General features: G+C 37.0%; 2 protein-coding genes across 2 annotated transcripts; one reads left to right on the forward strand and one right to left on the reverse strand.

The window, feature by feature from the left end:
* The first annotated feature begins 5,837 nt into the window (after positions 1–5,837).
* LOC106401894 (nucleoside diphosphate kinase III, chloroplastic/mitochondrial) lies at positions 5,838–7,735 on the forward strand. The gene is made up of 7 exons (XM_013842504.3): positions 5,838–6,091; positions 6,487–6,618; positions 6,689–6,726; positions 6,803–6,853; positions 6,975–7,142; positions 7,232–7,344; positions 7,425–7,735. The coding sequence occupies exons 1-7, from the start codon at positions 6,010–6,012 to the stop codon at positions 7,546–7,548; spliced, it is 708 nt and encodes a 235-aa protein (XP_013697958.2). The 5' UTR covers positions 5,838–6,009; the 3' UTR covers positions 7,549–7,735.
* Positions 7,736–12,183: 4,448 nt separating this feature from the next.
* LOC106400522 lies at positions 12,184–14,291 on the reverse strand. Its single transcript, XM_048758440.1, has one exon. The coding sequence runs from the start codon at positions 12,706–12,708 to the stop codon at positions 12,331–12,333; it is 378 nt and encodes a 125-aa protein (XP_048614397.1). The 5' UTR covers positions 12,709–14,291; the 3' UTR covers positions 12,184–12,330.
* Between the last annotated feature and the right edge of the window lie 2,682 nt (positions 14,292–16,973).

Raw genomic sequence — 16,973 nt, forward strand, 5'->3', positions numbered from 1 at the left:
TCCTTGCTTGGATGAGGATCCGTCGATGTGGAGGAGCCAGGTGGAATTTGGTTCCTCATTGGTTATTGTTCCCGTTGGAAGTTCGACCAAGAAGTCTGCAAGCACTTGTGATTTTGCGCTCGTCCTTGGTCGGTATTCGATGTCATACTCGCTCAACTCGACCGCCCACTTAGCCAATCGACCTGATTGACTTGGGCTATGCAGAATTGTCCGTAAGGGAAAAGTCGTGAGGATGACAATCGTGTGGGATTGGAAATATGGTCTTAGTTTTCGGGCCGATGTCACGACCGCGCATGCCAATTTTTCCATCAACGGATACCTAGATTCGGCATCCAGCAAGGTTTTGCTTATGTAGAAAATAGGTTTCTGCTCTCCGCGTTCTTCCCTGATCAGGACTCCGCTTACGGCCGTTGCCGACACCGCGATGTACAAGAATAAAGGCTCCCCTTCCACGGGTTTTGCGAGGACTGGAGGAGTAGCTAAATAACGCTTCAGCTGTTGGAAGGCGTGATCACACTCTTCCGTCCATTCAAATTTTTTATTTCCTCGCAGGACGTCGTAGAAGGGCAGGCATTTATCTGTTGATCGTGAAATAAATCGGTTAAGTGCTGCGATTCTGCCGGTCAGTCTCTGGACCTCCCGCTTGTTCTTTGGTGAAGCCATCTCGATTAGTGCGTTGATCTGTTTTGGATTTGCTTCGATGCCGCGGTTGGTGACCAAGTAGCCGAGGAATTCTCCTGATGCCATGGCGAATCTACATTTCGTCGGGTTGAGCTTCATGTTATGGGAATTTAGTTGTGCAAAGCATTCTTCGAGATGTGACACGTGATCTCTTGCTCTGAGGGATTTGACGAGCATGTCGTCAATATAAACTTCCAACGTTTTTCCGAGTTGTTTGGAAAACATTCGGTTCACGAGTCGCTGGTAAGTTGCTCCAGCGTTTTTGAGGCCGAAGGGCATTACCTTGTAGCAATAAGTTCCGCGATCGGTAATGAACGCAGTCTTCTCACGATCGTCGGGATTCATCCTAATTTGATTATAACCTGAGAAGGCATCCATGAAGGATAAGAGTTCGTTGCCCGCTGTTGCTTCTACCAATCGATCGATATGTGGTAGAGGGAAGCTATCCTTTGGACATGCCTTGTTTAGGTCGGTAAAATCTACGCAAACTCGCCACTTCCCGTTTTTGTTTTTGACTACTACGGGGTTGGCGAGCCAGTCCGGGTATCTTACTTCTGTTATCGACCCAACTTTAAGCAGTTTTTCGACCTCATCGTTTACTGCGGTAGCACGTTCGGGTCCCAGCTTCCGTCTTTTCTGTTTGACGGGTTTGAATGTCGGGTCGATATTCAGCTTGTGACATGTTATGTTAATGTCGATTCCTGGCATATCTTCCGCAGCCCATGTGAAAGTATTAAGGTTCTTTTTAAGACAGGTTATGAGTTCTGTCCTTAAAGGCTCGTGGAGATTGGCTCCAATCTCGACGCAGCGTTCTGGGAAGGCTTCGTCGAGACCGATCGTTACCACGGGTTCGCATGTTGGCTCGCGTTTTTCATCTAGAGCTGCGATGCTGCGAGACTGCCAGAAGAATTCCGATGAATCCTGACTTTGCGTATCTTTGCTGGAGGTCTTTTTCTCCGCTTTCTTAGGAGTAACTTCGAGGATCGGTCTCTTTCGTTTTAGTTCCGCGGCGAAACAAACCTGTGAAACTCTTGGATTTCCCCAGATTACCTCGACTCTGTTAGGGGTCGGAAACTTGAGGCAAAGATGGTAGGTTGATGGGATTGCGCGCATGGTGTTTAGCCATGGCGTCCCCATGATAACGTTGTAAGATGCGGGGCGGTCAACGACTAGAAACTCTGTGATGTTCGTCACGGTTCCGGCTTTGACAATGAGTCTAATCGATCCATAGGCCATGGTCGTTTCCCCCGAAAGTCCTAGCAATGGGCTTGGGTATTTCGCGATTTCGGATTGACTGACCCCCATCTTTTCAAGAGTGTCTTTGAAGATGATATCGGCCGAGCTTCCGGTATCGATTAGTACTCTAGCGACGTCGATATCTCGAATCGTCAACTCGATAACAAGGAGATCGTTTCGAGGTTTGGCTAGATCGATCGTTTCTCCCCCCTTGAATGAGATGACGTTCGCGCACGTCGAATCTCGCATATCGTTCCTGATCGTTGAGTGGCTTTTGCGGGTTAGATTGATCCGTAAGTCCCCCTCCTTCTAGCGCCAAACTGTGGGAACCGAAATTCACACTGTCGATTTCCGTTTAAATAAGGGAACTAGGAAAACCCTAATTTCCCAGAGGACCCGGATATCTGTTAATTACCACACGTCAAGCAATCAGAACACGAGAATAACAACGATAAAAATAAGAAATCGAAAAGAGAGAGCAAAGTAGATCTTATTCCGAATCTGCGTATGAGCGTTACAACAAGGTATAAGCCTCGGCTCGAGAGCTGTCGGCGAGATTCCCAGTTCTAGCAACCCTAAGACGGCTAAACCTAATTGAGAGACATCTCATGTTCTAATGGGACGATCGCTCGGTCGCTACGTAGCGACCTGTTTCGAGCCTTCGTCGGGCATCTCGATTCTTTCTTCCGTAAAGCTTTTTCGTAAGAAAGAGTCTATTTTCGAAAAGTACTCTGCGGAGAAATTCTTACTTTCTTCCTCGGATGTTTTGGATGTTAAATTTGTCGTAACCGTTTTTGACCCCAACAACGACTATTCGGAAATTATTTGTTCAGTCACATATGCCAACTGCCACAAACTCCACTATACTCACTTTAATATCAAAATTCTCTGGTGCAACGAGTATTACAGAATGTCAAAACTTGTAATTCTCAACTTGGATACAAGAAGTTGGCATATGTGACTGAACAAATGATTTCAACTTGGATACAAGAAGTTTTGACATTACATTGTAGATTTTATTGGAGTAGGAGATAGTTTTGACATTACATTGAGATTTGGGCCCAACATTTCTCCCTGTTCTTAATGGTTTTGTCGGTTGCTCGTTTAAGAACAAAATCTCTTTTGAATTATCAAATATTTTCTTCCTGCGGGAATAGCTCCGATCTGCCTTTATTTTTGCGAAATATTATGCCCATATATTCGGTTTGATCCTCCGGAGATCCAGTGTATTTGGATATAAATTTGATAGCCATCATATTTATTCGTTATATTTCTCTTTGATTTATGCAATCCATTGCAAACGATGTCCTAGCTCCCGCGAGTCTGATAGGCTCCGAAGCAAAAACGGAGTAGAAGGATCAGGCATGATTCCTTTGGGTGATGTTACCAACACTTGAGCAAAAATTTTAAGGGAAAAAACGAATATTTCCCAGACGACTACTGGTAACACTAAACCTAGCAGTTGCAGTTGTGCCGCTCCAGCCGGTGTTGTCCATGTAAAATAGGCTAATCCTAGGGTTCTGATCGGCAAGATGTCCCCCGAAAAAGGCCAAGACGCGGGGTTGGAGTCAAGACCAAGATCGTTGAATGACAACGCCATGAAAATTTTTTTCCAATGGCAGTTCTCACGCATCTAGTGAGACATTTCAAGCCGACAGGCTGTCAGATTCCGTCTCTTTGAAATATGACAAAGTGCAATGCCTACGTAAGGATGGTAGTCGCCCATGCTAAGGTATGTGAACACGTCATTTGGTTGGTATAGGTACACTTCTATTTCTATCTTTTATTGTAAGAAACTATCTTTCAGGCTATGGAGGATAACAACAAGTTCGCAGCGACGTTAGAACAACGCTTGAGAGACATCTCATGTTCTAATGAGATAAACAAAATTAGGAAAGATGTTCGGCAGCTGAAGCTCAGTCTGAAGTTGGCTCAGGAACAAGAACATAACAGCCCAACTAGCCACTGCTGGGAAGCTTGGAAACCGAGCCGCTTCCCTCCAAGCTTGACTTCAGGTGATCATAAACGAGAGGAGGGCAGCCTTCAAAAAGATTCTTCATTAGAAAAACAGATCGAGATTACAACGGCTAAACACGTCAAGGATCTGCGTTTGAGTTTTTACAAAGCTAAGCAGATATTTGTTGTTAGCTACCTCGATGTACTTAATTCTTTAAAGGAGAAATGGAAGAAGAAAAAAGTTGCAGTTGATTGTGACGCCCATTTCCGAGAAGTTACGTCAACATCCATCTCATTAACGAGATCATGAACAATAATTTGTTAGCATCTGATAAGCTATATTTCCTTCGGGCTAAGGCGATCGATCTCTGTGCTGAACTAGATGTCTCTACCAGGACCGACTCACTAGGGGGACAAGTGGTATGACCGCTCCACGTCCAAACACATGTCCTCCGTATAATAATAACTAGATTTTGACCTGCACGCCCGTGCGGGTGTATTTTTTTTTTAAATATGATGTTATTTGATTTTTATGTCACTATTTAGGGTTGGACAAAAAACTCGAATTCGAAGAATTAAACCGATCCCAATTAGTACTAAATCCGAACCGGAATTGATTAAATATCCGAATTATTCAAAATTTTAGTATTTGAAGAACTGAAATCTAACCTGATCCGAATCGAAGTATTTTGGGTATCCAAAATAGATATATATACTTATATATATTAATTATTTTTAGATTTTATATATATAAAAACATTCAGAATATATATGATACTTTTAAGTTTGCTTAAATGCTTGAAAATATATACAAATAATCAAACGTAAATATCTTAAATAGTTAAAATATACTCAAAACTCCAAAAATACTTAAATAATTATTAATTTTCTATCCAAATATTTAAACCAAACCTATTTAAATTGAGTATCCAAATCCGAACTAAATCATCAAAGATCTGAAATGAACACGAAATCCCAAAAAGACCCGAAACACGAACTTGAATGCCCACTCCTAATCACTATTATATATATATCCTATATGTGTCATCATAGGTTACAAAATATGTGTTATCATATAATTAATCGTATTTTATACGTACCATCAAATAATTTTTCTTATAATTAATAATATTTTATACGTACAATCATATAAATAATCACATAAATTATATTTTAAAATTTAATGTGAAATATAAAAACCATAATTTAAGTCGGTGTTTGAAATTGGGCTTTGTATTATATTTTTCTTATATATATTGAAAACATTTTTATAATAGTTATTGGAAAATATGTTAGTAAAAATCAAATTTTGAATATATGTTTATTTTTGATAGAATTTTTGATATAAATCAATTTTAAATTATTATTTTGATTTAAATATATATATCAAGCAACATAGACCCATTACTTTTTAATATAATGTAATTGATTTCCAATTTTTTAGTAGCATAAGCTCATTATTTTTTTTTCTAACTTACTGCTATCCATGTTTCCAAACAGTACTATTTTTTTAACTACTATCCATATTGCCAAACAATATCAATGTGTACTTCAACTTTAATAATATAGATTAAGGGGCCCAATTTTTTATAAATCTATATTTTTATATATATAAATTATTATAAATATAATAAATAAAATTGAAAAGGGCCCAAAATTATTTGATATGTATTTAGTTTTATTTTCATTACAAAATGTACAAAATATTACTGATTAAATTTTAAAAATATTTTAAACATTATCTCTATATAAATTTTAGAGAGTACAAATTTTTTTTTTGTCCTATGAATCCTAACAGTATTGAGCCGGTCCGGGTCTCTACTGTATCTGATTTCTTGGTTGGGGAGCTTGATCTTCCGCTGATCTCTTAGGAGCTTCATGATGGCTATTCTTTGAAAGTCCCTTTTGGTGTTAATGAATTGGATAACAATCAACAACACTTGTTTTTAATTTTCTGAAAACACGTGATAAAAACCAATGTTTGTCTTGGGTAGGGTTTCTGACCCGATTGGTTGACCCGAATCACGTGGCTATAAGATCCACCAAACAAATCTCATCACGTTCACATTTCCCGAGTCTTCTCTCAGTTTCACTTCCGGGTTTTATCACTCTCTCTCTCCCAACAAAGAAGAAAAAATGAGCTCCCAAATCTGCAGATCTGCTTCGAAAGCAGCAAGGTCTCTTCTCTCTTCAGCTAAGAATGCTCGTTTCTTCTCCGGTACGTTTCATTTTCTCTCTCCGTTAGTTTATTTGAAGATACGCTTTGTTAGTAAGTGAAATCTCTAGAGATGTTGTTTCTTAAATCGCACTTTTGTTCTGCCTACTCTTAGATTCCCTCGATCTATTTACTGATCAACCCTTCTTGTTCAGAACCGTTTTGCTTGATTCCCGATTCATTTCGTTTATGGATTTGAGAAAACGGATATAAATCATAGTGTTAATTTCTCATGAGGCCCCTTTAGATTTATCAATCTGCTAAGCTAATCTGGGGAAAATGGATTCAGAGATTTGTTCGATCTGATGGATTTAGAGAACTGTGCTCTGTTGATCTCATACTTAGGCCAAATTGGACTTGAAGATCTAATGTTGTCTTATTATATGTTAATTTCTCAGAAGGACGAGCCATTGGTGCGGCGGCTGCGGTTACTGCATCTGGAAAGATGCCTCTCTATGCATCTAACTTTGCCAGATCATCAGGTTCTTCAAAGAGTTGGATCACTGGACTCTTGGCTCTTCCTGCTGCAGGTTTAACGAACACTTTGGCACTCTATTAGTTCATGATGAAACTTATTGACATATGTTGTTTCTGTTATAGCCTTCATGGTTCAAGATCAGGAGGTTTTTGCTGCTGAGGTAATTATACTCATCAATTTTTTTTTTTTGTATTTTTCCTCTCCTATATATCTCTGAACGTTTCTGTCCCAATCAGATGGAACGCACTTTCATTGCGATCAAGCCTGATGGAGTCCAGCGAGGACTGGTAATCTTTTTTTTTTCTTAATAAAAGTATCGGTTTCTTGTTAGTCTTGAATTGGTATCTCTCATGTGTATGTGTAGTTTGTTATTCATATGTGTGCAAATTTAATCTCGTGAACCAACAGATATCAGAGATCATTTCTCGATTTGAACGCAAGGGATTCAAGCTTGTTGGTATCAAGGTTGTTGTTCCTTCCAAAGATTTCGCGCAGAAGCATTACCATGATCTCAAGGAAAGACCATTCTTCAATGGCTTGTGTGACTTCCTTAGCTCTGGGCCTGTTATCGCCATGGTAAGAGAAACTCTTTCTCCTCCTCAGCTTTTGGAATTTGATTGCAAACTCGAGAAGAAATAGACTAACATGATATTGATTTGTTGTAGGTATGGGAAGGAGAAGGTGTGATCAGATACGGACGTAAACTGATTGGAGCCACCGATCCTCAGAAATCTGAGCCTGGCACAATCCGAGGAGATCTTGCTGTTGTTGTTGGGAGGTATGTCTGTTTTTTGTTGGTATTTGTATTAGTACATTATCGAAATTTGGTTTTGTATTTGAAATGTGAATTTGGTTCAGGAACATAATCCATGGAAGTGATGGACCAGAGACTGCAAAGGATGAGATCAATTTGTGGTTTAAGCCTCAAGAACTTGTCTCTTACACCAATAACGCTGAGAAGTGGATCTATGGCGATAACTAAATCCCTCTTTCTCTTTTTTTTTTGACATCCAATAAAATTGTTCTTGTTCCGTACCCCCCAAACAATAAAAACAAAAATCAGGTATTACTGATACAAACACATTCCGGGTTTTGTATTTTCCCGGTGAACTCAGTTATCAGAGCTCAAGTAATAATAAGTATGAGAATGAAATTATTGGATACTTAAATTTTTGTTTTTTTCGGAACTCAGTTATCAGAGCACAAGTAATAATAAGGAAGATTCTAGATATTAGCTTGGGTTTTTTTTTTTTTGGAGAAGAAATTGTTATATTTATGAGTTGATTACTCTTTAGGTCATTTTTTGACTTTTCTTTACACTCAAGAGTCATTTCATATAGGGCTGGACAAATAAACCGAATCCAAAAATTTGAACCGATTCCGATCCGATGAAAATAAATCCGAACTGATCCGAACCCGATGTAAATACCGAATGGATCTTGTTTTGTGGTATTTCGGGTTATGGGTAATATCCGAACCGAATCCGAATCTAAATCGATATCCGATAGAACCCGAAACATTCAAAACCTCGAAAAGATCTTGTACCAAACATGATCTCAATTCTTAATATGTATCCAAAATACACTAAGAAATATTGAACATCTAAAATACTTATCTATTACATGAAGGTTGGTGGTTCAATTGCATGAAGTTTGATGGTTCTATTACATGAAGGTTGATGGTTGAAGATGACCGTTGAATTTTGAAGTATTTATATTTAGATTTTGTTTTCGTTAAACAATGTTTCTCATTTCATGAGAACTTGGTTTTCATTTTATGCTTTTATTTATTTGGTTTTCTTTTTATCAGTAAATATGTTTACTTTTTGTTTGATTTTGAATGATCACGGTTGATGTTCCTTATTTTTGAATCGATTTTTACTTAAGTTTTGGTTACAAAATAAGTACAAATAAGGTATTTTAAAACTAAAGAACAGATTTTACTCATGTTTTGGTTGAAAAATAGGTAAAAATCAGGTATTTTAAAACCAAAAAACTGATTGGGACCCGAACCCGAAAGTATATTGGGTTGTACCGGTTCTTTGAAGATTTACTAACCCCGATCCGAACCGGTCCCGAACCGAACTTTAATATAATCCGAATGGGACTGATTTTGATAAATCCGAAAAGCCAAAATCCGATTGGATAAAACCGAAACCCGTTTGGGACCCCGAATGCCCAGGTCTAATTTCATACATGTAAGATATTTTGTTGTGAGCCAGCAATAAACCGTTGACAACTTTGTCCTTAATAGATATTTAATGTGTGGACGGATGATACGTGGATGGAAATGAATTTAAAAATTCCAGAAGTTTCATCAGAGCAAACCTCCATAATAGTTGAACTTAAGGACACAACTCCAACGGTAATGTTTGTCTGTGGGGACGGGGACGAGAAGATTTTGATTATGTTGTGGATATAGACGCTAATATAACCATGAAGCTTGATATAGTGGATAAAGTAGTAACCCAAACACTAAACATAGATATTAAAATGTAACATATTGAAAGACTGTGCTATGGATGCCAATGTTTCCACAATTTCAAGGATGAACAAACTAATAAGTTCAAACCAATAACTACAACGTACATGTCGAGAAAAAAAAAAGCTTGAGTGATGAAAACAAAACTAGACAAACCAAAAAGTTAAAACGAGTCATCTTCTCCTCGAAAACCCCCGGTCAAAACGAGTCAGCTCCTCTTCCCGGTGAGCCACACCATGGATTCTGAGCTCAACATCGTCGTGGATGAGCTCTGTGAAGCTGCGGTGGTTTGAGCTTGTCACAGTCCTCCACCATGAGATATGTAGTATGCTGAATTTTGAATTTTAATCATAATTTTACTTGTCCACAAATAGCCGACCATGTTTACCCATCGATGTTTACCCATCGATGTTTACCCATCGATGTTTACCCGTCCATGTTTACATGTCCACGCTTATCTTCCCACACCCATCCACATGTGTCGTTCCATGCTTATATTACACACTAGGTGTTTTCCTGCACCATGTGCAGTGATAAATTTTTAAAAGTTAAAGTATATTTAAAATGAAATATATTAATATCATATATTTTATTATTTTTGACTAGTATTTAGTATAAAGTTGATTATTTAAGCATAAATTAAGCAAAAAAACATAATTTTGTTTATTTTATATTACATTTAATAATATATATGTAATTTATTTAAAATTCGAATCTTAGATAAACAATTTATCTATTTATTTCGGTTAAATGTATTAAATTAACTTGTATAAAATTACTAAAAAAATCATATAAAAATTGTATAGTTAATAAAAATTATAACTAAATAATATTTATAAAATTTGTAGATATCTAAAAGAAACTAATGAAATTACGATTAACAATTTATCAATATTTTTAAAAAGATGTAGAAAATTTTGAAAATATTAGTAATAAAAATTGTATAATTATAAAAATACAATTAAATAATGTATTCAAAATTTATAATGCATATTTCAATATATTTATTTTAGTGATGATTTATGAATTATTACCATATTTTAAGAAGTTTACCAAAAATATAAATCAACATATGTATTAGTTATTGTCATATTCTATAAAGTTTACCAAAAATATATGTCAGTAATAAATGTGATTGTCTATGTCATATTAACTATAAGTCATGTCATCAATCTTGTTAGCCATGTCATCATTGTTTTTGTAAAAATGGTTGTAGAGAGCACATGTGGCAAAATCACTTCGCAAATATAGTCTAGGGGATGTAGTTATCCATGTTTTTCAAACATCCACATATCACTCATCCATAACACAATCATTGAATACATGTACAAGTATATCTTTTAAAATATAACAAAAATATATATCAAAGTAGATATCAAATTATAGAGAATAAAAAATATAATTTATTATATCAACAAAATTTGCTATATGTATTTTTAATTTAAAAATATACAAAAACAAAATATTAACTAGTAGAGTAAATAATAATAAAGAAACATACTTTCTCTTTCATCTTGTCTAAGAAAGATGAGAAGAGCAAATATGTATATATTCTCTCTGTAGGTTCCATGAGAAAGTGTCTTGCAAGTGTATTGTGGTCTAAGATGTAATTGAAAAGTGGTAAAGTGCATATTGATGTAAAAAATTCTTACCTTATATACAGTTTCACACGATGAGCAAAAGAGTTGGGACTAAAAGTAGTTATGGAGATAGATAAGTAGTTGTTGTAGATAAATTTCACTTTTAACTTTAACTTTTAACTCTCATTTAGAAATAAAAACAAAACAATTAAAAAATATCTAAAGGACACATGTTAGTTCACATAATTATCAATTGACTTATGTTTTATAGTATAAAAGTTAAAGATAAGCAATGATCAACTTTCGGAATTTTTTTTTTTGGCAACAAACGGCCATTCTATTACTGAAATTTGAGGTGGTCAAGGTAACCAAACCGTGATAGAAAAAATAATAAAACAAAGAGATCTATGAAAAAAATGGGCATTCTTAGCTAGCGAATCAACAATTTCATTTTGCACCTTTGGGAAGTAGCTGGTCTTGAAATCCAGAAAAAAACATATGGAGAATTTTAATGATCTCCAGCTCAGTCGAGAAGTTTGGTCAAGCTTGTAGGTCCATTATCATTGTAATCAGATCCTTGCAATATGTCCCAAATCTCTGACAGGTCGAATGCTGTAACATGCTCTCTATTGCCCATCTTAACTCTTCTAGTTCTGAGTGTAGTGATGTCTCACGCCTCCTCAAGTTTCGTGTCCCCATGAGTTGGATCTTTCCCATGCTATCCTTCTAAACCAATCCAATTCCACTGAATTGATTTGTGGAGGTCCACTATACAAATATTACCCAAGCTTTCTTCAATAATTTGTGCCTATGGAGGATCATATATAGTATCATTTGCATTGTACCAGGCTTGACATTCACTCTCTGCATATCTAACTAGTTCCAATGGGTTCCTGTCAATACCTCTAAATAGCTTGTCGTTCATTGTCTTCCAAATGTACCAGATAATCCAAGGATAAGGGTCTATATCCTCTGCTGGTTCTATAATACTATTCATCCTGCAAAATAGATAGTCCATGTTTGATTAGATACTCGAGATAGGAAAAATTTGAGAACTTGGCGGTGTTAATGATAATGCACATGCTTGTAAGACCAGTAGGCATTCGAAGATCGTATGAGTAATAGTTTCTTCTGGCTGACCACATCTTGGACAGTAGTTATCACATCGCATATTGCGACGTACCAAATTCCTTGTGAACGCTACCTTCCATAAAATTAATTATCATATAAAATGACAAATCTTTTGTGGTGCATTCACTTTCTAAACAAATTCCATCGAAAATGCCGTCAGTATATGGATATCCCCTCTGAACAACATGTGATTAATTCTCCTTTCTAAAACATGTGTCAGTGTCTGCTAAATCTCTGTAATGGGAATGTTATCCTCATATGCAACTGGTTTTTCTCTCTTTCCTTTTTAGAATTGGTCGTAATATATTTGTCAGAGGACCTGGCAAACGAGCCACTGTTTTTTGTAGGAGTATCCATATCGGTTAACCAATTCCAACAAAACCATATTTTTCTATAACAAAACCAAAAGCAAAATTGTCCTAAAAAGAAATAACGAACCCACCCTAAAACGGTCAGTAAAGTATAGAATCGGTACATTTATTCTCAACCTTTTGTACGATATACACTTTTGCTTCCAAGGATTTACAAAGTAGAACATAAACAAACAAAATAACAGCGTGCCATCATCAAACCTAACAGAAATAACTCTCTTTGCTTTTTCGGGATGATAAGTTTCTACCTCCGACTATCTCCGACGCTGAAGCCTCTGCAGCGGCAATTCGAAGTTGATCAATCAAGGCATGTGTATTGCCTTCAACTGCAAGAATTTCTCCCAGCTGTTTACTTCCGATCACCACCTTTGCTTTCCAAACTCCGTTTCTTCTTTGCGGTGACACTTGAATTGTCGCCCCCACTCTTCTAGGGCTTAGTGTACCTTGTCTAACAAGGTACCCTAGAGTTTCCTCCTTCTTTATTGGCTGCAACGACCTGCAACTCCGACTTCTGTAATATTCTTCCATGATTGAAGAGCCACCAGCGTCGGAAGCTGCTCTTTGAGAGCAATTCCCCATCTTCACAGAAATTAAATATGAAAAAAAGAAGAAACAGAGAGTGGGAAACAAAACGTAGAGTATGATAAGACTGCTTGTTGGTTCTTGTTGGGTTTATTATATATACACGTATATTATTATGTATATGCTAATATACAAAATATAGTATGTGTACAAAATATTATCATCATACAAGGAATATACGTATTGCATTGCATACGGACAAATAGTTAATATGACCCGTGAGGTTGTCACCAATAATGTGTTTGATTTCCGTTTATTAATTTTAGCGTTGCACCACCAACAGCGGACAGTAGCAGTATTATCGTTATTAACTTTCTTACTGTCAACTTAGAGATAATATTTATTATTTTGTGTGTGTTTAGGACTGCTTTTGTCGGTAGGAAATGATATCAGAAATGAGATCCCGTGACCTTATATAGAAGTAATATTCATTAACTCAGCCGTCATCATCTGGTTCACCTTCTCACGGATCACGGGGGTTGTTTTTAAAATGAGATAAATGCAATTGCAAAGCATAAAACAATGGTTAAAGGACCTAACAAGGTTCGAACGGTGACCTTGTGAATTACAGTCGAATGCTCTACCACTCAGCGATGGGCCCTTTAGTCTTTCTTTGTTATTGGGGTTTTTAATATTATTGTTAATTGTTGCCTTCACCTCCATTACTTTTTGCGGTCAAAATAACTTTTATTTATGCAGTGGTAGTAACAACCTAAGATCCTAACTCTTCACAAGAACCATCAAAGTGTGAATGATGTAAACGTTCCTGAATTTTCCACACTTTGACAATCACGACCATTTTGTTCTTGCTAGTCACAACCATAACGGCTCAAGGTCTTCAATCTTGATCTGATGACCTTTGATCTGCACCGGTTGAAAAATAAACGGTCTCCATGACTTGGTTAACTTCTTCAGCAATAATAGCTTCTTTAACATTCACGTCATACTCTAACATCTCCTGGAAGCTTTGAAATTCCATGGTCTTTTATCTACTCCAAAATTCTTGGCTAAGTTTTCAAAGATTTTCCGTATGATCTTTGGCTTATTCTCCAAACCATAATCGATGAATCCAATTCACTCGACCACGTATCTCGATGCTGAAATTGTTGTATATGATTAACTCGACCTGAACCACCTGGCGGAAACATCTCACTGTACCAACTCCGTAAACTGAATCTTCAGTCGGTCCCATACCTTGTGTAGAAATACTACTTCTTAAACTCTTGAAATCTATCCAACATGATCTCAACTCTTTGAAGTAATTCTTGACCAACAACTCATAGCATTCATCTTCAAATACCTTGCTGCCAAATCCTTCTTGTAATTCTCTGAACAACGGCCACGTCAATATTCTCCTCTAAGTGTTGCATCCCAAATCTGCCTCAAGCAAAGTATACCTCGAACGGTTTAGTCCTTCTTCAATATCTTGTGGTCCCGCTACTTTTTCCATCATAAGATTCAGGATGTATTGTTGCCAACAGAAAGGTGCATGTGTGTCCATTGTCTTGTACTACAGTCGAACCATCTCTTCCTCCAACGCTAAGATCCAAACAAATGTTGAACAATTCAGGCTTGTACGGCTCTGGTGCTTGTACGTCTCAGTATAAGCTGGATAGACTTGACTTCGATAACACACGAGCCCAGAGAGGTATTTGATGTGTCAACTATGTCCTATATATCTCTCTAAAGAATTGGCATCCCCATTAGAACTCAAAAGAACGGCAGGAAGGCATGAGGTTATTGACTCCTAACAGGACGGTAGTGAACCCCACCATGAGGGTAGCAAACTCGATCCTGATGATAGTAACATCGGTAAATACAGTCACTCGTTCAATCTTGTCTCGGTGCTTATGTTATGAAAGATCACTGTTAGGTAACTACCCATGACTATCTATCCTAAAATGAAGGAACCACCCAACATATCCTAGTTATCCTTGCGACTCATTTTGACTCGAAAAACATTTGAAACAAGTCCCATTCTAGCATCGTATAACCATGCTCTGATACCACCTTTGTGACACCCCCGATCGTAGATGACCGGAAATGACACGGCCGATGTTCCTCGATGGTCGATCCGAGGTTCTCAGAATACTTCCGATCACCTTAGACTAACAACCAAAGAACACCAACGCTCCTATCAGATATCACTCTAGGCTTTTCAACCCGAAAAAGCAATACCCGATAGTTAGTTCGTCCGGACAAGGACTAATATCATATGGAACCTGTACTTTAAAAACATTCTTTATATATCATTTAAAAGCATCTTTCAAAATTTGTTATAAATTAACCTCAAGGATTTCGGTCCACAAATCTTATACATAAGATATATCAAAATGACTTTGCAAGGATAATAAAACTACCGCTGGCTAATGATTTTCCTTCCCGTCCTAGAGTAAGGTCTCCCGTCTACTGGTTACCTGCATCACAAATGAGTCATGAGTAACTAGTTTACTCAGTGAGCCTAGTCCCGCACCCCAACGTATATTAATAATATCTCAAGCAATCAACTCTATTTGTATGCAGTGGAATTGTATTCCATAACTAATAAAAATACATATAGAAGCCTTATCATTCCATCGATGTGAATCTTATCTTAAACATCTTCTCCACGACACCAGCCATTCACTCATACTTATAACATATATATATATATATATATATACTAAACCGGGAAAACTACCAAGGCTAACCGAGCCTAGTGGGGAAATAAATATAACCATCATCTCCATTAGATATTCCAAGATCAAACATCTAATGATGCATGCAGTTACATGGCCTCCAGGGTGCGACCCCATCATCGTGTCTTCGTGACCTTGTTCCGTACCGCATGAACAATTCACGGTAATGCGTGTTTTCAATAAGTTTTTTATTGAGTCAAGAATGGGACAATGAAATTTTTCAATTTTACTTATTATCTAACCACTCTCTAGCACCACTCTTAGATTTATTGACTGCAGAGTGTATTAGAGATACTAAAGGGGATCACCTGCCAATCATCCACACTTGTTGAGAATGTTTGAAGAAACCAAAGCTGACCTCCAACTTAATTGAGCTTAATCTGCTTGTCTTGGGGATTGGTATACAATAGATCAGATTCCTCCTGCAAGTCTGAAAGGTAAATGTATGTGTGTTTCTGATTCCTCTCTCTCTCTCTCTCTCTCTCTCTCTCTCTCTCTCTCTCTCTCTCTCTCTCTCTCTCTCTCTCTCTCTCTCTCTCTCTCTCTCTCTCTCTCTCTCTCTCTTTCTCTCTCTCTTCGGCATCTATAATTATAAAAAGATTGAAATCATTTCCTGCGGTTTAGAGGGGTAGGAGTATCTCATGTGACTCCATTATTCTACTCTAATGGAATGATCACACATCGTTGGAAGCGAGGGGTAGGAGTGTCTCATGTGATCCCATTATTCGTCTACACTTTGTCAAGAAAAAAAAAGAATAGAGAAAAAAAACCCAAAAAGAAGATGAATAAGATGGACTGTATCAGCATCATTGTTCATTAGAATTGAGATATAAAGATTCATAGAAAAGGGAAAGAGAGAAGAAAGGGATCATATAAGATTACATGTGTGTTCAGAAACTCTCTTGAGTAAGAGTCTATGTGTCTTTTAATCGATAGTCCAAAAAGTAAAGCCTACACTTTTTATATATCTAATAAATGAGATCAGTAGAGGAGTTAGTAAAGCCTACACTTTTTAGTAGTGAAGTTGCTGGTTAGAAGGATTTGTTTGCTAAGTTAGAATATCGTATATATATAATATACCTTTAAAGTTAGAATTGATCTGATGTGGTTTGCAACATTGTAGAGGTGATGATAATGAGTTCAAAATTATGTGAGTCTCGGCTGTTTTCAAACCTCTTTCATAATGCTACTCTGTGTGTTTTGCTTGAGGACAAACAAAAGATTAAGTCTGAGTGAGTTGATATCCCATGCATTTTACATATTTTTAGCCATGGTATATGATTGTTTATTGTATATTATATGGGTTTAGAGTATATTTAGAGTATTTTTAGGTTCAGGTACGTTTTGGAGAACTTTGGTGATTTTGGGACCTTTGGAGTCTTTTGAGGTGCATAACTTGCACATGCGCGTCAGATGTTTAGATATAGATGGAGACCTTCCCCTGGTGGGATTGAGCCCATATTTTTAAAAACAATAGAGCTTCGAGTTAGATTTCCAATACCACTGGTTTGAGGTCAATCCAACGGTTAGATCAGAAGTTATTCCCATTTTACTGGAGAGTGGTACGTCTGCCTCACGAGATGA

This window comes from Brassica napus, chromosome A2 (assembly GCF_020379485.1).
Source record: "Brassica napus cultivar Da-Ae chromosome A2, Da-Ae, whole genome shotgun sequence".
Taxonomy (NCBI): domain Eukaryota; kingdom Viridiplantae; phylum Streptophyta; class Magnoliopsida; order Brassicales; family Brassicaceae; genus Brassica; species Brassica napus.